This window comes from Mobula hypostoma, chromosome 1, assembly GCF_963921235.1.
Source record: "Mobula hypostoma chromosome 1, sMobHyp1.1, whole genome shotgun sequence".
Lineage (NCBI taxonomy): Eukaryota > Metazoa > Chordata > Chondrichthyes > Myliobatiformes > Myliobatidae > Mobula > Mobula hypostoma.
The window spans coordinates 203023991-203047471 of NC_086097.1; the positions used below are offsets into that span (position 1 = coordinate 203023991).

At 42.2% G+C, this 23481-nt stretch overlaps 1 protein-coding gene across 3 annotated transcripts in view; it reads right to left on the reverse strand.

The window, feature by feature from the left end:
• Window positions 1–23481, reverse strand: part of prkdc (protein kinase, DNA-activated, catalytic subunit) — a 303035-nt gene that overhangs the window by 48373 nt on the left and 231181 nt on the right. For all 3 annotated transcript variants that reach the window (XR_010019774.1, XM_063063262.1, XM_063063255.1), the window contains exons 65-68: window positions 19310–19498; window positions 16399–16623; window positions 14267–14375; window positions 8481–8592 (exon numbers count right to left, since the gene is read on the reverse strand). Coding sequence is in view for 2 of the 3 variants with exons in the window: in XM_063063262.1 (XP_062919332.1) it covers window positions 8481–8592; window positions 14267–14375; window positions 16399–16623; window positions 19310–19498 (635 nt within the window). In the remaining variant the exon portion in view is untranslated. The remainder of the gene's footprint in view (window positions 1–8480; window positions 8593–14266; window positions 14376–16398; window positions 16624–19309; window positions 19499–23481) is intronic.

A 23481-nucleotide genomic window follows, 5' to 3' on the forward strand; every position in this document is an offset into this window, starting at 1 on the left:
AAGAAAAGGCAAACAGCAGAAATGGAGATTGAGGAATTTCTAAAGGCGCTGATCTAGGAGGCATTAGAAGATGCCAGGAAAGCGGAATTGGCAGTTGTGGCCAAACGGTTGAATCTTGTTAAGGGGAAGTCGACAATGAGGAGAGAGGAGATACACAGAGCTATCGTAGAGCACTATGTATCTAAAGGTGTGTTTTCCCAAGTGGAGCTGGAGGTGGTATCTAGTGAAAAACCTGCTGGAGACGCAGTACAGGTGCAGCTTGAAAAACTGAGACTCGAGCACGAGTTCCGGGTATGGCAACTAGAACACGAATAGAAAGAGAAACAGTTAGAACGGCAGGAGAGAGAGAAAGAGAGGCAGTCGGAGCGAGAGGAGAAACAGAGGGAAAGGGAATTTGAGCTGGAGAAGTTAAGGATAAGGGCAGAGCAGGGGCCCGTGCCGGACCAAGGTGGAGGGTTCAGGGCGACCCAGGACGTTAGGCTGGTTCCCCCATTTGACGATACCGATGTGGATCGGTACTTTCTCCATTTCGAAAAAGTTGCTACAAGTCAGGACTGGCCGAGGGATAAGTGGGCTGTTTTGCTTCAGAGTGTACTTAAAGGAAAGCCCAACAAGCTTACTCAGCTTTGTCCGCGGAAGATGCCCAGAGGTATGATGTGGTGAAAGAGGCCATCCTCAGGATTTATGAGTTGGTCCCGGAGGCATACCGGCAGAGGTTCCGGAATGCGAGGAAGCAGTGGGACCGCACGTATTTAGAGTTTGCCCATGAGATGCAGACATATTGTGAGCGTTGGTGGGCCTTGAAGGGGGTAAATGGGGATAATGACAGACTGCTACAGCTGATCCTGATTGAGCAGTTTAAAGGTTGTGTCCCTGAGGGTATGAGACCCTACCTAGATGAGAAAGAGGCAGCCACGTTAGCCGCAACTGCTAAGTTAGCGGATGAGTACGCGTTGACGCATAAAATGAAGTTTGCCCCGAGTAAAGGCTACCAGAAGGGTAGTCAGGACGGTGAGGAGAGTCCGCCAGAAAAGTCAGAAAATAAGCCGGGGACTAGTGAGAAGGATAAGGTAGACCGGGAGCAGTCTGGTAGGAAGTCTCCTGGGGTCGTCTGTTATAATTGTGGGAATGTCGGACACTTTGCGTCCAGGTGCTTTGCCCCAAAGAAGGAGACGGGAAAAGGAAAAACAGCGATTTTGACTGGCTGTATCGAGCTGGTAAACGAACCACTAGGAGAGGAAAGGTCTGCCAAAGTTCAGGAAGGGCGCGAGAGGTTTATCTCGGCCGGATTGGTGTTGGTGAAGGAGGGGTTAAACCCAGTTCCAGTGCGGATCTGGAGAGACACGGGAGCGTGTCAGTCATTGATATTGAAGAGTGTATTAGAGTTTAGATCAGAGACCCAGACTGGGGAGGTCAAGGTAAAAGGTATTGGGGGAGGGACAGAGGCAGTCCCTTTGCACCAGATACACCTACAAAGCAAATTGGTCTCTGGACTAGTCACGATCGGGGTGAGGTCCGAATTACCAATGAAAGGCATGGAAGTCTTACTCGGTAATGACCTCGCGGGGGGAATTGTGTTCTCGGCAGTGAGATTGACAGGTCAGCCTGCCAGCATTGAGGCCTCGCCCATGGACTTGCAGGTTTATCCCGTTTGCGCAGTAACTCGGCGGATGTCGAGGAAGGCTGCAGAGGCTGATATAAAGTTAGCTGAGACGTTTCTGCCAGCCTTGTACGAGGAGGGGGTAGAAAGTGAAAAGAAGGAATGTAATGAAACAGGAGGAAGTGGGGAAATTAAGGTAGATTTATCATTAGAAAAGAAGGACTTTATACAGGCACAGGAGCGAGACGAGGAAACAGCTCGCTGTGAAACAGAGTTAGGAAGAGAGCCAGCAGGCTATGGTGTGAAGGGGGAGGTGCTAAGGAAGGAAGGGAGACCAAGTACCGCAGATGAGGAATGGGGGATGGTGCCAAAAAATCTCTGGGGATGAGATTTTTAACCTGGCCCACAAGGTACCCTTCGGTGGACATTTTGAGGTGCTGAAGGAAACAGTCGGCGGAATCATGGAAGAGGTTTACCGGCTGCACAGGAGGAAGGATGTTATTGATTATGGCAGACGCGAACTGAGACGGTCACCAGGCTTTTGATATGCTAACAAACCTAGTCGGTGTTAGCGCGGAAATCAATGAAGCTAGGGTCCCCCTGATAAGAAAAAAAAACCATTTTGAAAAGATGAGTATGGTATCGACCAGATGGGAGAAGGCTATTGCTTTGGCCAGCTCTGCTGATAAGGTCTCTCCCTTAATCCCCGAACAAAGCGACTCTTTAGGAGAAGTAATTAAATGGCTCGCACACTTGTGTTTGATTGTCCCGAGGCGATGGAAAGAACTGGGATGTTGGGTGGTGTTTATCACGCTAGGTCAGCCTAGTGAGCAACACCCCTATAGAATGAGTAATTCAGTGACGAAAGGGCTAACGAACACAGAAGTGTATATTGGCGATGTAATATGGCTGTCCGAAGCCAGCTTGATAGTAAACCTTCAAAACAATGAGTTCGGCCACACGAAGGTCACTTATCTGGGAATTGTGGTAACACAGGGGCAGCTGGCAGCGATGCAAGCTGAGGTGCGGGCTATCTCTGACATCTCAACCCCGACAGACAAGAGGGCCCTCAGAAGGCTCTTGGAGATGGTGGGGTACTGTAGGAAGTTTTGCAATAACTCTGCGGTTACTACCCCTCCCCCTCCTACTAAGCCCTTGTGAGAGAAAACTAAGTCGGGATGGGACGACCCTTGTTATCGGGGTCCGGGACGAAACCCAGTGAGAGGTTACACTGATCACAATTCATCAGTGTTTTCGGCCACTATGAAGTTGCTAAGTTGGAGCCTGGTTTAGGGGATTATTAAAAATTACACATATAAAAGGAACGGAAAATGTGATTGCTGACTGTCTGTCAAGGTGTTGACAACTTAAAATTCTCTGTATTAGCCAAATAGCTGATGAAGATGTATATTTCTGTGCATCTAATAATGTATTCATGTTTGTAATTTTTACCCCAGTAAAAATCCTTAAAGGTGAGGGGTGTGACGAAAGAGGGTTACAAAGAGTACCCATAGATTAAGATGTTAACTGTCCTGTGCTGGCACCAGTGGGATCAACAGTTGGTCTGCCACCTGTCTTCAGGAGAAAGAGAGACAAGGAAGACAATGGAGCAGCATTTGGAAATGTTAATGAAAAAACGGGAGAGTTTAACGGAAGGAGACACGGTCTGAGAGCTGTCAAGATCGGCTCCTTTTTGAACCCTGAACTGTTTGAAGTGTGATGGACAGGCGATACCCCAGCAGGGGGATAAAAAGGGACAGGTTCGCTAAGGCAGCACACACGACACCACGAGGTAATGAGACCCTGGAAGTGGTGCGCCTCCCACAAGTCGGTGGGAGTTTTTGGAGGGCTGGTCGCGGGACCAAGCCATAGACGCACAGGGTGGAAAGGCACGATCGGCGGGAACCTGGTGTGTGTCTGCCCTTGCCTGGGTGCCAGGTTCACTGCAGAGGAACGATCGTATCTGAAACGGAGGGGTCATAGTCGGTGACCTCAAAAGACATTACAAAGGGCTCGCCCGAAAGCTGACTGCAAGGAATATCGAAGGTCTGTGTGGAAGCCGTTTTGAATATTCATTTGCTTTCGCCCTCTCTCTCCTCGCCCCCCCCGTCCAGCGGCACAGCAGTGATTACTGTGAACTGAACTGAACTCAATTGAACTGAACTTTGCGTCACTTTGAAACTGGTCATTTACCCCTAGACGAGAATAGAGCTTGATTGATCCTATTATCCCAGTTCTGTGTACATGTGTGTTTATCATTGCTGAACTGTTGCATTTATTATCCTTTTGGATTAGAGTACTGTGTTGCTTATTTCTTTAATAAAACTTTCTTAGTTCCAGTAATCCAGACTCCAACTGAGTGGTCCATTTCTGCTGGTTTGGCAACCCAGTTACAGGGTACGTAACAATATACACACATTCTTTTGCTCTCTCTCCTTCTTCTCTCTCTGTCCCCCTCACTATACCCCTTGCCCATCCTCTGGGTTTCCCCCCCTCCCCCTTTTCTTTCTCCCTAGGCCTCCTGTCTCATATCCCCTTTGCCAATCAACTGTCCAGCTCTTGGCTCCATCCCTCCCCCTCCTGTCTTCTCCTATCATTTTGGATCTCCCCCTCCCCCTCCCACTTTCAAATCTCTTACTAGCTCTTCTTTCAGTTAGTCCTGACAAAGGGTCTCGGCCCGAAACGTCGACTGTACCTCTTCCTATAGATACCGCCTGGCCTGCTGCATTCACCAGCAACTTTTATGTGTGTTGCTTGAAATTCCAGCATCTGCAGATTTCCTCGTGTTTACAATGTCAACATTCATTTTGAGAGGACTGGAATATAAGTTCAAGGATGTAATGCTGAGGTTTTATAATGCATTGGTCAGACCACACTTGGAGTATTGTGAGCAGCTTTGGGCCCCTTAGCTAAGATTGGTGAGGTCCTAGAGGAGGCTCACGAGAACGATTCCAGGAATGAAAGGTTAACCTATGAAGAGCGTTTGATGGTTCTAGGCCTTTACTTGCTTGGAGTTTAGAAGAATAAGGGGGCATCTCATTGAAAACTACTGAATATTGAAAGGCCTAGAAAGAATGGACGTGGAGAATAGGTGTGTCTAGGACGTAGCCTCAGACTAGATGAAGGTCCATTTAGAACAGAGAGGAATTTCTGTAGCCAAAGGGTGGTGAATCTGTGGAAATCATTACCACAGACGGCTGTGGAGGGCAAGTCATTGAGTACATTTAAAGCGGAGGTTGATAGGCTCTTGGTTAGTCAGGGCATCATAGGTTATAGGGACAGAGCAAAAGAATAAGATTGAGAGAGCTAATAAATCAGTCATGTTGGAATAGTGGGGCAGACTTAATGGGTCAAATGGCCTAATTCTGCCTGTATGCCTTATGGTCTTATGGACTTCCTATTTCCCTTCTGACATATCTGTCCAGTGCCTCCTTTACCATCACAATGAAGCCTTCAGGTTGGAGGAGCAACATCTCATATTCCATCACCATCTGGTATGGAGGGGCTACTGCACAGGATCGGAGTGAGCTGCAGAGATTTGTAAAATCAGTCAGATCCACCATGGGCACTAGCCTTCATAATCTCCACGACACCTTCAAGAAGCAGTGTCTCAACAAGGCGGCACCCAGCATTAAGGACCCCCACCACCTATGTTATCATGTACCGCTGCCGCAAAGTTAACAAATTTCACACCATATTGTATGCCGGTGATAATAATCCCGATTCTGATTCTGCTCCTGATCTAAGTATCCTCCAATCTGATAGCATGGATATATTGTGATTTCTCTCATCTCTGGTAATTACTCCTGTTCTCCCCCACCCCTCTCTTCTTCCATTCCCTGTTCTGGTTACCCTCTCACCCTTTTCTTCTTATCCCTTTCCCTCACGATCTACCCATCACTTTCCTCTGGTTCCCACCTCCTTTATTCCATGGTCGACTATTCTCTCCCATTAGACTCCCTATTTTTTATCCTTTTACTTCTTCCATCTATCCTCTCCCAGCTTATTGCATCATCCCTGCCCCCCCCCCCACCCATCCACCTATCTCCCCCCGACCTAGTCTCAGCTGCAGCTTGTACTCCTTCCCCCATCTTCCTATTCTGGCTTCTGCCCGCTTCTTTTCCAGTCTTGTTGAAGAGTCTCGGCCCAAAATGTCAAATTTTTATTTCCTTCCATAGATGCTACCTGACTTACTGCATTTCTCCAGCACTTTGTATGCATTGCTCAAAATTTCCAGCATCTGCAGAATCTCGTGTGGCCCTTTCTCATGGCATTTTACCATGCAATCGTACAAGGTGTGACACCAGGCTGTTTACCTTACAGCTTTCCATCATCCAGGGACTCCAAACTGCAACCAGGTAAACATGTGATTCACCTGTACTACTTCCAACTTAGTGAATTGCACTGGTTGCTCACAATATCCTCTCTAATACATTAGAGAAACCTAATCAGTTTACCACTTTGGAGATCATGTCCATTCAGTCTGCAGGGGTAACCCTTAATCTGTCGCTTTAATTCTCTACCCCATTCTCTCTTTGCCCACCACCCAGGCCATGCCCCCTTCTCATGATGACCATCAGAGAGGAGGTTTAGAAGCCTAAAGATACACACTCAATGTTTTAGGAAGAGCTTCTTTCCCTCTGCCATCAGATTTCTAAATAGGCAATGAACCCATGACTACTATCTCGCTACTATTTATATACACACACACACACATATTATATATATATATATACACACACACACATACATACATATACACATACACACACAGTATTCCTTATTGTAATTTATAGTATATTTTATGTAGTGCACTTACTGTGAAATTTCACTACAGATGTCAATTATAATAAACCTGATTATGATTCTGATTCTCTTCCAGCAATGTAGTCTAAACTTTAGGAATAATGTTTCAACTTCTAACTAGTAACACTATAGCCCTCAAAATTCAACACTTATCCCAACACCTTTCTGCTTTGTGTCAGAAATGGCCAATTCTGATTTAATTTATCAACTTTGTATACCACTTGTTTTCCTCTCTATGGATATGGCCTAACCTGTTCGGCTTGAGCATCCTCTCCTACTTCAGATTTCCAGCAACAGGCACAATCTGTATTTCACAGTTCCAGTACAATTTCCTCTCTTGTGTTTGCCCTCTCTGAACACCTTCTCCAGACAGATTAGCTACCTTTTGAAAGCATTCATCACCCTTTCTCAGAGCTCCAAAACTGTGCCACCCATTTTCCTTGTAATTTCATCCCATTACTGATATTTCTTTTACTCTGCCACTGCATCCTCTTCCCTTCAACTTCAAGCATACCAGTTCCCTAACATTTCAAAGATTCAAAGTATATTTATTATCAAAGTATGTATGCACTACGCAACTCTGAGATTTATTTGTCTTTCCCATAGACTGCCAAGAAACAAAGAACCATGGAACCTGTTCAAAGAAAAAAAACATCAACCCTCTTCCCCACCCATGCACAAATGGCAATAAAAAAAGAGCAAAAACACCGAATATAAAACGCAAAATCAAAAGGCATATTTCAGTTCAGCTCAGTGTTCATTATCTGCAAGCCACCCCATTCAAAATCGCCTAAACTAGCAACAAAAAAAAGGAGTGACCAGAAAGAACACATCATAAGAGTGAATCAGAGTCCACAATCCACAAACCGTGATTAACCCTTGCTCCGCCACCATGCTCCCACAGCATCAAGAGAGAGAGAGAAATTCAGACTCTGTTTCTTGCTGCACGGGTGCTACCTGACCCGCGCAGTGTTTGTAGCATCTGCAGTTTTTCGTTTAAGTTCTGCATCTGTTGGTGCTTTATCTGATAGGACAGGGGTGGGACTTCTGAAATGGTTTTCATCAAAGCGGTTATACAAAATTGTACTAACCAGATTAAGTACTAGTTGTGGAAGGTCACCATGATAGGATGAGTGCCTTGGACCTCATGGTGAGCTCCAGCGTATAGTAATGGTAGCACTAACAAGAGAACACAGAAGAAGTGGCAGCTGATATTAAGGAGGCCAAATTTTACTTCATTCAAGGTAGCTGACATTGCTGTCTTTTGAGAGAACCAGGCCACCAATCTTGTTTCCAATGCAGAATCATTGGTAAGAAAGGAACAGCATGATGTTCTTTATTGAATGGTTGTTTTGGAAGATAACACCATAGAATACAGGGATAACTGTAACTGGGACATTAAAGGTTCACAGTAAAAGCTGAGGAGAAAATAATTTACTGACAAAGAGTGATCACATATGCAAAACATAACATAGAATAACCCTGTAATTTTCCTTTTAAATCCATTTAGGTGATGAAAAATATCAAGACTATTGTAGTCCAGTAACCTTTTAAGTTCAGCAAAAACAAAATTTTCAGCATAGTAACAAGGCAATTTGCTCAACAGATTAATATCAATCCATCCATGCAATCTTACCCCGCCCTGTCAGCATATTCTTCCATTCTTCTCTCTCCTTACTTAATTATTTTGTTAAGTGTTTAATGCCAGTTAACTGAATCATTCTCAAGCTTGTCGGCTGGTAGTCAGGTGAGCAACATACCAGAAATGTATGATCTTTAATGTGTGGATGATGTGCCAATCGTCCATTTCCAATATGAAAGGAAAATGCCTTCTCACCTCCTTGAACATTTTTCAATTTGCTTCACACATCAGTTTAGCCACAGTATATAAAATTAGTCCTGATGAAGGGTCTCGGCCTGAAACGTCGACTGTACCTCTTCCTAGAGATGCTGCCTGGCCTGCTGAGTTCACCAGCAACTTTGATGTGTGTTACATTGTTTAACATCTATTTCACAGGAATTGTTATGATCACTTATTGCTGATAAAATGGAAATAACTGTTCCAATACCATACCGATTAGTGATTATGTCATCCCAGACGCTCATGGGATCCATCTTTGGCTCCGGGTATCGACCTGTCCAAGTCCTTATCAACTTTCGGAGAGGTTTTTCAGAGGTTAAATTGTCTGCAAAAAAAAATGTAACGCTTATTCCATAAAAATGGACTCATAAACTGGATGGAAACATTAAGGTATAACTAATGAAATAGATTAACATGATATCCCTGAACACCAAAGTTAATAGCTGGTCAAAGTTCAGATGCTTGCTAAGGTTCAAATTCAAGTTTGTCGTACATGTATACAACCAAAAGCAACACATTACTCCAGACCACAGGGCACCCACAAAACCTCTATGACGCACAGCACATAAAACAAAGTATTACCACAAATAAGTTAATTAAATATAATTTAAAGTGCATATAGTGTGCAGGACAGGTAAACACTGAGCAGTACAGTAAACAGCTCACTGTCCTAGTGACGAGATCTCAGTGCTGACAGAGGATCCATTTGTCTCACAGCCTGAAGAAAGGAGCTGTTACTCCTGTATCTTCTCTCCAGGTTTACTACATGCATAAGGGTTTGGAACAGGACTTCCTTCACTATTTTATACCTTAGCTTGCAGGGAATGCAAAGGCACCATTACCAGAGGTGGAGAAAGGAATGAGGAATGTCAGTTAGGCATGAAAAGGAGAGAAGAGTATTTCAGCAGGTAATAGGTAGGCTAAAGGCTTACTACTGGGTTTTTAACGACGGAAACGACTTGAGACTGGCAGATCACCTTAGCTGAACGAAGTACAGCTGCCCCAAGCAACCACGTCAAACAACATACTATGGAGGAGGTCAAGAGAGGCATCAGAATTATGAAACTCTTTTGTTGACAGAAGATGGATAAAGAGTAATCCTAGAAATGAAATTATGATTTTAACATCTTCATCAGTCTCCCTTCTTATTGCTAGTTATTTTATCAGTAATATTTTTCATTGAAAGTGTCCATAAAGTTTTGGGATGCTTCCTAGTAGTTCAGTCATATTGAGTGTAATCTCTACTCTTAGTGAAGTGTTTCTTTAAGTTTTTTGAGGTGTAATACACTAGATGCTCAGATTTCCCCAATTACACAGAAAAAGTCTACATAATTCCTCTATTCATAGCAAACACAGGCAAAGCAAAGGGAAAACACTTTGTTTTCCAAGGCCACAAGACTGATCATTGGTAATAACATTCCAAACTAATCTCAAGGTTATCTGATCCAGATTAAAAGACAATCTCTGACATAAATGTCTGCCATTATTCATCCTGCTATGAGATAAAACATAAATATTTGTGGTATGTTGGTCACAAGACCTTGGTTTATTCTTAAAGGGGTAGAGGCTCCATGAATAATTTATTTTTAGTTTGACCAGGGTGTGATGATACAGTTCAATATAATTCAAGTTGCCTTGCAGGTTGAGATAAAAGAATTTTTTAAAAAGGCCAAAAGAGTCACAGAAATACAGCACAGAAACAGGCCCATCAGCCAACCAAGTCTGTGATGACCATCAATAACCCATTTACACTAATCCACCATTAATCCCATACTTCCAGACATAATCCTAACATACTGATGCAGCTATAAAGAAGACAAAGTAGTGACTATATTTCATCGGGAGATTTGATCTGTCACCTAAAACACTTGAAAACTTCCACAGAGGTACCATAGACAGCATTCTGACTGGCTACATCACTGTTTAGTATGGGGGCGGGGGTGTCGGGGGCTACTGCACAAGACTGAAGTAAGCTGCAGAGAATTGTAAAATTAGCCAGCTCCGTCATAGGCACCAGCTTTAATAGTATCCAGGTGATCTTCAAGGACCAGTGCCTCAGAAAGCTAGAATCTATCATTAAGGACCCCCACCAACCAGGATATGCCCTTTTCTCACTGCTACCATCAGGAAGGAGGCACAGAAGTCTAAAGGCACACATTCAGCAATTCAGGGACAGCTTCTTCCCCTTTGCCGTCTGATTTCTAAATGGACATTAAACCAATGAACACTACCATAAGACAAAGGAGCAGACGTTGGCCATTTGGCCCATCGAGACTGCTCCACCATTTTATCATGAGCTGATCCATTCTCCCATTTAGTCCCACTCCCCCGCCTTCTCACCATAACCTTTGATGCCCTGGCTACTCAGATACCTATCAATCTCTGCCTTAAATACACCCAATGACTTGGCCTCCACTGCCGCCCGTGGCAACAAATTCTATAGGTTCACCACCCTCCGGCTAAAAAAATTTCTTCGCATCTCTGTTCCGAATGGGCGCCCTTCAATTCTTAAGTCATGCCCTCTCATACGAGACTCCCCCATCATGAGAAATAACTTTGCCATATCCACTCTTTCCATGCCTTTCAACATTCGAAATGTTTCTATGAGGTCTCCCATTCTTCTAAATTCCAAGGAATATAGTCCAAGAGCAGACAAATGTTCCTCATATGTTAACCCTCTCATTCCTGGAATCATTCTACTGAATCTTCTCTGTACCCTCACCAACGTCAGCACATCCTTTCTTAAATAAGGAAACCCGCAACATCACATCCCTGCTCCGATACTCTATTCCCCTAGAAATGAATGCCAACATTGCATTCGCCTTCTTCACCACCGACTCAACCTGGAGGTTATCCTTAAGGGTGTCCTGTATGAGGACTCCCAAGTCCTGTTGCATCTCCGAACTTTGAATTCTCTCTCCATTTAAATGACAGTCTGCCCGTTTATTTCTTCTGTCAAAGTGCATAACCATACACTTCCCAACATTGTATTTCATTTGCCACTTCTCTGCCCATTCTCCCAACCTATCCAAGTCTCTCTGCAGACTCTCTGTTTCCTCAGCACTACCGGCCCCTCCACCTACCTTCGTATCATCAGCAAACTTAGCCACAAAGCCATCTATTCCATAATCCAAATCGTTGATGTACAATGTAAAAAGAAGTGGCCCCAACACGGACCCCCGTGGAACACCACTGGTAACTGGCAACCAACCAGAATAGGAACCAGAATAGGATTCCAGAATAGAAACTCTGTTTCCTGCCAATTAGCCAATACTCTATCCACGTATGTAACTTTCCCGTAATTCCATGGGCTCTTATCTTGTTAAGTAGCCTCATGTGTGGCACCCTGTCAAAGGCCTTCTGAAAATCCAAATATACAACATCCACTGCATCTCCCTTGTCTAGCCTACTTGTAATTTTCTCAAAAATTGTAATAGGTTTGTCAGACAGGATTTTCCTTTAAGGAATCCATGCTGAGTTCTGCCTATCTTGCATGTGCCTCCAGGTACTCTGTAACCTCATCCTTGACAATCAACTCCAACAACTTACCAACCACCGATGTCAAGCTAACAGGTCTATAATTTCCATTTTGCTTCCTTGCCCCCTTCTTAAATAGCGGAGTGACATTTGCAATCTTCCAGTCCTCTGGAACCACGCCGGAATCTACCGACTTTTGAAAGATCATCGCCAATGCCTCTGCAATCCCCACAGCTACTTCCTTCAGAAAACAAGAGTGCATTCCATCTGGTCCAGGAGATTTATCTACCTTTAGACTATTCAGCTTCCTGAGTACTTTCTCCATCGTAATTGTGACTGTGCACACATCTCTTCCCTGCCACCCCTGAGTGTCCGGTATACTGCTGATGTCTTCCTCAGGAAAGACATGCAAAATACTCATTCAGTTCCTCCACCATCTCCTTATTTCTCGTTACAATTTCTCCAGCATCATTTTTTATCAGTCCTATATCTACTCTCACCTGTCTTTTACTCTTTATATACTTGAAAAAACTTTTAGTATCCTCTTTGATATTATTTGCTAGCTTCCTTTCGTAGTTAATCTTTTCCCTCTTAATGACCTTCTTAGTTTCCTTTTGCAAGCTTTTAAAAACTTCCCAATCCTCTGTCTTCCCACTAATTTTTGCTTCCTTGTATGCCCTCTCCTTTGCTTTAACTTTGGCTTTAACTTCTCTTGTCAGCCACGGTTGCATCCTTTTTCCATTCGAACATTTCTTCTTTTTTGGAATATACCTGTCTTGCACCTTCCTCACTTCTCACATAAACTCCAGCCACTGCTGCTCTGCCATCCTTCCTGCCAGTGTCCCTTTCCAGTCAACTTTGGCCAGTTCCTCTCTCATGCCACTGTAATTTCCTTTACTCCAGTGAAATACCGACACATCAGATTTCGGCTTCTCTTTTTCAAATTTCACAGTGAACTCAATCATGTTATGATCACTGCCTCCTAAGGGTTCCTTCACCTCAATCTCTCTAATCACTTCCGGTTTATTACACAATACCCAATCCAGTACAGCCGATCCCCTAGTGGGCTCAACAACAAGCTGCTCTAAAAAGCCATCTCGCAGACATTCTACAAATTCTCTCTCTTCAGATCCAGTGCCGACCTGATTTTCCCAATCTACTCGCATTACTACCTCACTACTTTTTAAAAAAATTTTTGTTTTTGCACTATTTATTTTAACTGTTTGATATACATATATAATGACTAATTCAGCTTACTACATCATCATGTATTGCATTGTACTGCTGATACAGTTAACAAGTTTCATGACAAATGCTGGTAATATTAAACCTGATTCTGATTCTTTTTTCCCCTCACATTCTCATCAATTTTTAAGATGGTGCTGATAAGTGGTGATGGGAATCATCAAATATTCCCGTTTGGAACTACTACAGCTGAAATCTACAGTCACAGCCATGTGTATTTCAGGAAGCAACATCGTTTTAAGACCATAAGACACAGAAGCAGAATTAGGCCATTTGGCCCATCGAGTCTGCTGCTGCATATCATCATGGCTGATCCATTTTTCCTCTTAGCCACAATCTTCTGCTTTCTCCCCTTATCCTTTCATGCCCTGACCAATCAAGAATCTATCAACATCTGCCTTAAATATACATACAGACCTGGGCCTCCACAGCTGCCTGTGGCAATGAACTCCATATTCGCCACTCTCTGGCTAAAGAAATTCCTCCTTGTCTCCATTCTAAAAGGACGCCCCTCTATTCTGAGGCTGCATCCTCTGGTCTTAGACTCTACCACCGTAGGAAATATGCTCTCCTCATCCACTTGATCAAGGCCTTTCACCATTCGATAGGTTTCAGTGCGGTCACATCACAGGATAACACGATAGTCAGGAGCGGGGTCCTAAGGCCTCTGAGTTTCAGTGAGGTCACATCACAGGATAACACGATAGTCAGGAGTGGGGACCTAAGGCCTCTGAGCTTCAGTCGTACCTGTAGAGTGGCATGCCTTCCCTGCTTCCATTTTCTTAAACAGGACCTGCACACACGACTTGAGTCGGCTGTCCAGTGTCCATCGATTTTCAGGATCATTTAAATGGCAGAATGGCAGAATGGCAGAATTTTAATGGCAGAATGGCAGAAGTGGCCTAATTTTGCTCCTACATTTTACGGTAATTTATAGGTTTTTTTTATTATGTATTACAATGTACTGCTGCCACAAAACAACATATTTCACAACATGGGCCAGTGAAATTAAACCCGATTCTGATTCAATTCCCTCCGGATTCTACCACTCAACTACACACTTGGGGAAAGTTACAGTGACCAACTAACCATCCTTGGAATGCGGGAGGAAGCAGAATACCTGAAAAGAACCCCACACGGTCACAGGGAAAATGTGCAAACTTTACGTAGACAGCAGCCATGGTCAGGATTGGGTTTGGGTCTCTGGTGCTATAAGAAAGCTACCACTGCAACACATCAGCCTACAGTCATTAATTTGGCAGTGAGTATATTCTTACATCCTTCAGTGATGAATTGAAGAAAATCCTGAAGCTCTGTCAGGGCTTGAAGAGACTGCAACTTGGTGAGTCGACTTTTATGCAGCAAGGCATCAATACTGGAGTAATTCTAATAAAAACAAGACATTAAAGACATTTTGCTCAATATATATAATGAAGTAAGTCAAAAATGTGTTATTCTCTAAATGGGTAACCAAAAATCTGACTGCTGATTCAGCAGTTATAAAGATGAGCAACGGTAACTTTAAATATTTGATGTTTCAATGAGATTTTACCCCCCCACCACCCCTCATTCTTCTAAACTCCAGTGAGTACAGGCCCAGAGCCATCAATGCTCCTTTCAGATTAATCCTTTCATTCTTTTGAAACTCCTCTAGACCCACTCCAATGCCTGCAGATCCTTTCCTAGATAAGGGCCCAAAATTGCTTATAATACTCCAAAAGCAGCCTGGCTGTTTATTGTCATTCTTCAGTACATGTGTCAAAGAGAACAGAATGACTGTTACTCTGGATGTTATGTAACATATAAAAAACACAATAAGCATGAAGAACACAACAAAAGAGAAAAAAAACAATAAAATAAATGCAGTCCTATAAAACACAATGCAGGAATATCTGTACATAAAGTGATTCTGACAGGAAATGATAAGGTGACAAAATGACTCTTAGCAAGAGGAGCTAGGTAGCAGGACACATGAGAACACCTTAGGACAGTGACCGTGTCAGTGTAGGTCTGAGGTGTGGAGTGTAAATGTAAGGTGGCAGTGTATGGGGTGACGAAGTGTGCTGAGGGGCTGTGGAGAGGTGTGGCTGATGACATACTGTATGTACTGTAGATGGACGATAGTTCCCTGAGCAGACAGTCCAGACCCTCTGGCAGAATGCCTCATCACCAGATCTCACCAATAAACTGGCAGTGAGAGGGTCCCTCCCAGGCAGGGCCTTCATGCATGACCAGAACATCGCTCTAAATCATGCTCTGCTCCCAAGAGGACTGTAGTTGGGATGAGACGGCTGCTCACCTCTTTGCGGGACTGTGGTTTGCAAAGAGGGTGTGGAAAAAGATGAAGGAACTTGTGTCATGGTTCACCCTGAGCAGCTGCATGATAGAGGGCTCTCTGATCAACGGGCTTTTCCCAGGGACACACAATATGTGCTGGAAAATCTTCAACCCTGTGAATGCTACCCTTTGATCTGCCAGCACTTCAAGATGTCCTTGGATGAATGCTGCCGACTGGCACTTTCCAAGCTGCAGGAGTACGTGCTGAGGGACGCACTGAAGCTTGGTGAAGCCACTGCAAGGGCCCGGTGGGGAAGGACCACAGTATAGGGTTCTTCCACTACTGGATGGAGGTGGGGAGAAGGGTCATGTTGGGTGAGGAAGCCCCTCAAGTACTGAAGTAGTGTACCACCCCATGGGGCCTTATGAGCGGCAATGGAGCTACTGGTTTTAAGAAATACAATTGAACATGCATTATGAAAAGACATTTTGCATGGTTTATTCTGGTAAATTATTTTTTAAGAATAAATTTTATTTTGGTTAAAAATTCCCATTAAATTGATTTTAAAAATAAACATTTATTTTGGAGAACTTTTTTTCCTTAGTTAACTAGGGAACTTTTTTTTTCTGTAGTTAACTAAATCAAGTATACCAAATTCCACAATTTCAAGCTATGTGCAGTTCTCTCAAAATCTTTAGCACCATTAAATTAACCTAAATTTTCTCTCCTTCACATACACCTGATCCTCAATTAACAGCACTGTATAATTTGTCATAAAGGCACAGACTAAAATCACTCTTGCATTACTTATCCTTCAACTGTCCCCGCAGCCAAAAGCAGTCACCCATGAGTGAGCACAGTCATACAAACAGCTTTGTCCAAGGGACAACACTAAGGGAAGAAATGCATTGTGGTCAGGCTCATCAAGGCTATATGTCTGTGTGTTATCTCTCCTTTCACCAAAAAAAAATCTACTTTAGTTCATTAGAAATCTGGTCAACATACAGCTAACTAGATGGCTACACAAGATGTCTTATTTGGCTTTAACCACATGCAGTAAATAATGCATCCAAACCCAACAGGCCAGATTAAAATCATATTACATAATAGATGCATCTAATACTTACTAACCTGCATAAATATTTCCAAACTATTATTGGCATAGTATTTGGCTCGGTCAAAATCATCCTGCAGGATATATAGGAGGCTCAGCTCCTGGCTATAGTGAGTCTCAATAATGGTCCTCCTCTGATTCACCTTCATTGCATTGTCAATAAATGTCAGCAAGGATTGGTCAGCTTCACCCAACTGTAACAATTTTACTTTACTACGCATCATGTATGGCAGGTAGGTTTCCTGAAAAATAGAGAAAAAAGTAAATTGGATCTCAGAATTCTTTATACATTTACATATATTACATTTACAATTACAATATTTGAATATCTTTGAATAATAACTTTTTTTTTAAGTGAGATTTTAAATCTTTCTAGTTACCTCCATTTCATTTTGCCTTATGAGAATCCACCAGAGGTATGAAAGTGGTTAAAATGCAAAATACTCAAGATGCAGAATCTGAAATTATAATGGAATGCTGGAAATACTCAGTAGCATCAGTGAGAGATAAACAAATTTAACTTTCCATGTTAACAGCCTTTTATCAACACCACAGTGTGAGTCATTCAAGATTCTCTTCACAATTACAATAAAGCAGCTCAGCAAACATCTAGGCTGTGTATGCAAATATTTCCTTTCAATTTTGATTTTATTTAGCTCTCTTTCTGTGCCAACTTGAACGCTCATTAGCAGAACTCAGCTTCAAGTGATGCATTTCCAAAGACTGAAGAAAATCTCACAATTTTAAACAACCTTCATTCGTCTCGGCATATTGCAATATTTCAGAAACACTTCGGTAAAACTGTGGAAAAAGCAGCAACAACAATTGCAATTTTCAAAGTAATGTTGACAATATGGAGGGGAAAAACTCTTCTTTATCCCATAATGCTTATAAGATAGGGAAATTCAAAGTCTTATGTTAGCATCAGTAAATTATACATCTGCTCCCAAAATATATCAGCACCATCTAATGGCATAAAATGCAAAATACAACTTTAAAGCATAAAATCAGCAAATACCATTTGGAATTTTGGCATAACATTGACACATACATCTGTCCCCAAAGTGCAATCTGGTGGGAAAAAGCTAATAAACTTGACGCCACATTCTAAAGTTAAATATACAACTACTTAGGCATTAACAACACTGTTTCCCACTGTGCATTTTTGTAAATGCTGATAGTACTAATTAATGAGAGCTTAAAGTTTTACTAATTTTTGCTTGTTACAATCAACTTTTTATCCATGATAGGTAAGCAAGGGCTAATTAAATACCTGCTTTTTTCCGCAGAAAGAAATGGACACATTGGAGATCAGCATGAAATCACTGATTATGTTAAACTTTAGAATGAAGCCAAGCTTGAACATTGAGTGATATTCCAATTGGCAACTAATTCAGTAATTTGGCCCAATGGACCTTTGGAAAGGACTGATTTATGCTGCCCAGCCAGATTGAATAAAACATACATTATTCAGTAACATACTTGCTAACTTTTATTAATAGAGGCAATGCAGAATGCATTTTAAAATATAAACAAAATTTAGGTTGTTCTGAACACATGGCCATTATAGTCCATCTATTGCTCCAAACTCTCTACTCATGAGTGAAACATTCAGCACTTAAAAGCAGATATCTAGAAATTATAGAACTGACAACATGTGGGTCAGTGTTGCCTCATTTTGTAGCTATAACTCTATTATTCTTTGATTTTTGGTTCAGTAAGCCATTCAGCAAAATCTTAAATGAATACAGCAAATATTCTAATGTTAAGCATTTTCAGATGAAAGAGCTGACTGTGGACTTCAGAAAGGGTAAGACAAAGGAACACGTACCAATCCTCACAGAGGTGGAGAGAGTGAGCAGCTTCAAGTTCCTGGGTGTCAAGATCTCTGAGGATCTAATCTGGTCCCAACAATCAATGTAGTTATAAAGAAGGCAGGACAGCTGCTATACTTCATTAGGAGTTTGAAGAGATTTGACATGTCAACAAATACACTCAAAAACTTCTATAGTTGTATCATGGAGAGCATTCTGACAGGCTACGTCTCTGTCTGGTATGGAGGGGCTACTGCACAAGACCAAAAGAAGCTGCAGAAGGTTGTAAATCTAGTCAGCTCCATCTTGGGTACTAGCCTACAAAGTACCCAGGACATCTTTAGGGAGCAGTGTCTCTGAAAGACAGCGTTCATTATTAAGGGCCTCGAGCACCCAGCGCATGCCCTTTTCTCACTGTTACCATCAGGTAGGAGATACAGAAGCCTGAAGGCACACACTCAGCGATTCAGGAACAGCTTCTTCCCCTCTGCTATCCAATTCCTAAATGGACATTGAATCTTTGGACAGTACCTCACTTTTTAAAAAATATACAGTATTTCTGTTTTCGCATGTCTTTTAAAATCTATTAATATGCGTAACTGATTTACTTGTTTATTCGTTATTATATTTTTCTCTGCTAGATTATGTATTGCATTGAACTGCTGCTGCTAAGTTAACAAATTTCACATCACATGCCAGTGATAATAATCCTGATTCTGATTCTTCTGACAAAAGTATTTTTTTTAAAAGAGACTGTAATTACTGAGAAACCTGTTGGATTTCACCCAATATTTATATCACTTTTACACCGTCTGCTTCCCCCAGGCATTGTTTTGAATGCTGACAGCATTAATTAATTAAAGCTTAAAAGTTATACTAATTTTTGCATTTACATTTAACTTGTTATTTGTGGCAGTTAATTGGAGGCTAATTGAATACCTGTTCAAAGTGCAGATAGGAACAGGTGCCTGTGAAATCATCAGGAGACAATGAAACATGCTCAACTTCAGCACAAAGGTAAAGCTCAAGTGGTGACAGCCAACTAATTCAACATTATTTGCTGGATTCAAGAGTGTTAACATAATAAATAAAAGGAAAACACCTGATTGCACACCTGATAGAAAGGATTAGTCCATATCTTCTCTAAATCTACAGGCGTTGTGTCACTGATATTGACAACGGAACAATATTCCAGTGGTCTCCATTCTGTCAACTGGTTGTAACACTCTAGAGCCGCAATATCCCAGAAGTCTTTCTCTGCACTTGTCGGTTCCCCATCCATCCATTCTTCTGAATTCAGGGCCTGCAAGAACAAATTCACAGTTCTGTAATGGGAGCTTAAAGACATCACAGATTGAAATGCAAAATGCTACCATTGCTAGTTAGTGCTGGCCTGTGTAAGCAAACCAAGAAATTAACCATGAGGGACTCTGGAACAATTTGAACCTGGCTCTAAGCAGAGTAGAAATAGATTCTCAGATTTTCTAGATATGAGGTGTTCAGGAAAGAAAGGGGAAGAAAGAAGAACTGGCTGTGTTGTAGATATGATATTTTGTCTACAATATTGCTGTATTGTAGATATTTTGGAAGCACCAATGGCAAAGTCTATGTGTTTGTAGTTAAAGAACCAGTGGAGCGTACTCTAAGGGCTGCTAACAACTAAGATTATTGAAAAGCAAATCTGCAGTGCAATTAGATCAAAGGTAGAAAGACAGTTTTTGTACATGATGGAACACTTCAATTATAGATTTCATTGGCAATAATACAAGAGGTAATGAAGACAGCAGTTTCTGAAGTCTGCTCAGGATCTGTATGTTTCTGGCTGAATGAGGGAAATGGCATTGCTCAACATGAGCCAAGGTCAAGAACAGCAAGTGAGAACATCCAGAAAACATCTACATGTCAGTGAAATATTTATATTTGCTGACAACTTTTTCTCATGCAGTCTCTAAATTTCTATTTTGTTTTTCACTTCCCCGAACTTTCAATAATTAACCTGGTTCTCACACCTGGCATCTGTCATGAGCCCTTCTGTCATCCTTATCTTACCTTCTATTATTCCATTTTACAGGAAACACTGGTTCTAATTTTCCCACCCTTCTTTATCACAGAATATAACTACAATGAAACAAAACATATTCACCCTGAAGTTATGACCCTAAAGCACAATTTTATCATAAGAATGAAGATTATGAAAGATCAAAGGTATGCGTAAACTAGAAGATGGTCAATTTCAATGCATGACAACAGATCTCGCTCTGGAAAATTGAATCAAAGTTTGGCAAAGTTGTAGTTGAGCAGCAGGAGATCTTAAAGGCTGTGAGGTTTCCACTGCATTACTGATACATTCTCATGATAGAAAAGGTGAGTAAATTAAATTCAGAGCTCTCTGGTTAAAGACAAAAAAGTGGAAAATACAGCAGAAAGACATGACAAATGTCATGTTGTTAACACAGGTGAGAACCAGACTAACTACAGAAAGTTCAGAGGAGTAATGAAAAAAAATATGAGAGGCAAAAAGAAAGCATGTGAAAAGCCTGGCAGCAAAAAGGTAATCCAAAGCTTGTTTTTATAGGCATGTAGACATCAAATGGATTGGAAAGAGAGAGCCGAGCCTTATCAGAAAAGGAAAAAGAGATAAAGTGCATGGTTGGCTCCAAGTGTTCCTTACATTGATCTTGACCAAGGAAGAAGCTTTTTTTTTGGAGCTTCAGCAAAAGACACAACTGGGATGTGCTTGAGGTAAACGTCGATGAAGCAGGCAGCTGAAGGGGATAAATATCATGGTGCAAATGGGTTGCTGAGCATTGTGGGTGAGGCTACTGCAGAACCAATGACCATAATCCTCCAAACATCTACAGATTCAAGGCTAATGCTGGATGGCTGAACAATTACAAATGTTTTGCCCTTCTTCACAGAAGAGGATCGAGATAAAGGACAAAACTACAAACTTGTAGTTTAATCTCAATAACCGGCAAGTTCTATAGCAATGAATTCGCAGTCACCTGGACTTGTGTGAATTGATTTCAGAAGGCCAACACTCATTTGCTAAAAACAAATTAGTGCTTTATAAATGCTCTTCAAAACTTCCTTGCTTATACTCCATGCTTCAACTTGAAAAGCCCAGTGTGATATTTTTTTTACCACTTTCTCAACTTGTCCTCTCACATTAAGCAAAACTATTATGTTATTTTTGGAAGAGGTACAGTTGAGAGGCCCAAAATCTTGACTGTACCTCTTCCTAGAGGCCCGAAATGTCGACTGTACCTCTTCCTAGAGATGCTGCGTTCACCAGCAACTTTTATGTGTGTTGCTTGAAATTCCAGCATCTGCAGATTTCCTCGTATTTACGTTATTTTTGTACTATTTTTAAATGGCACTCTCTGATTTATATTGCATTTTTCCATTCTTATTGAAATGTAACATTTCACCTTTCACTTTGTTTCCTGTGACTCACCCAATTATCAAACCACGCTAGTGCAAACCTCTATCCTATGAGGTTCCCTCTGGGCATTTCTTTTGAATGCTGATGGGATGAATTATTTAAAGTTTGAAAATTATTTTACTTTCCGCATATTATGTCTCACCTGTTATTCACATAGTTAATGGGGGAGGGGGATAATTGAATACTTGCTTAATTGTCAGAAAGGAACAGGCGCATGTGAGATCACTGTGCATGACCAATGAGGTTGAGATGACGTGAACAGATTTCTGATAAAGTGGTACACAATAGACCATCAACAATATTGAAGCCCATCAGATAGCAGTATGGATAGAAATTGATTGGGTAACAAGAAACCAAGAAACTGAGTCATGTTATTTTGCAGACTGGAGACAGTTGAGTTGCACAGTGGTCAGTACTAGGACCATGACTTTCCTTAACAGATGTAGCCACGGTTTGGACTTGGGTATGCAGGACATAAAGACATACAGAAAGGGGTTTCTGCAGCAACAGGCGGGATTTAAGGACGGTGTGTTGCCTCCATGGTGCCTGGTGCCAGGATCAAGGACGTCACAGACCGATTGCAGGCCATCCTCAAGGGTGAAGGTGAACAGCCGGAAGTGGTGGTGCATGTCGGCACAAATGACGTCGGGAGTAAGAGGAAAGAAATTCTGCAGCGTGACTTCAGAGAACTCAGAAGAAAGCTGAAAAGCAAGACCTCCAGGGTGGTCATCTCTGGTTTGCTTCCAGTTCCTTGTGCTGGGGCGGGCAGGAACAGGGAGATAGGGGATCTGAATATGTGGCTGAGGAGCTGGTGCGGGAGGCAGGGATTTAGATTCTTGGACCACTGGGATCTGTTTTGGGGTAAGGATAAATTGTACAGAAGGGATGGGTTGCATCTTAACAGACGGGGGACCAGGATTCTGGCAGGCAGGTTTGCCACTGCTACACGGGTGTGTTTAAACCAAGTAGTGGGGGGGGGGGGGGAATGAACTGGAAATATAAGGACGGAGTTAAAGGGAAAGAGAGAATAAGAAAAGAAAGACAACAGAATTAATGGGGCAGAAAGCTCAGCAAGGGATCGGAGAGTATGGCCAAGTGCAATAGGAATCGATGTGAAAGGTGAGGGGAGTAAAAGTATTACTTTAAATAGATTAAAAGTATTATATATGAATGCAGAGAGTATAACAAATAAAGTGGATGAGCTTGAGGCTCAGTTGGAAATTGGCAAGTATGATGTGAGAATAACAGAGACATGGCTGCAAGAGGACCAGGTCTGGGAAATGAATATTCAGGGTACACATCCTGTCAAAAGGACAGACAGGTTGGCAGAGGGGGTGGGGTGGCTCTGTTGGTGAGGAATGAAATTCAGTCAAACAACAGTCCTGACGAGGGGTCTCGGCTTGAAACGTCGACTGTACCTCTTCCCAGAGATGCTGCCTGGCCTGCTGCGTTCACCAGCAACTTTGATGTGTGTTGAATGAAATTCAGTCACTTGCGATGGGGGACATAGAATCAGGAATGTAGAGTCAGTAGGGATAGAACTGAGAAACTGTAAGGTCAAAAAGACCCTAATGTGAGTTATCTATAGGCCCCCCAAACAGTAGCCTGGATAGAGGGTGCAAGTTAAATCAAGAGTTAAAATTGGCATGTCACAAAGGTAATTCTACGGTTGTTATGGGAGATTTCAACATACAGGTAGACTGGGAAAATCAGGTTGGTACTGGACCCCAAGAAAGGGAGTTTGTGGAATGCCTCGGAGATGGATTCTTAGAGCAGCTTGTATTAGAGCCTACCAGGGAGAAGGCAGTTCTAGATTTAGTGGTGTGTAATGAACCAGATTT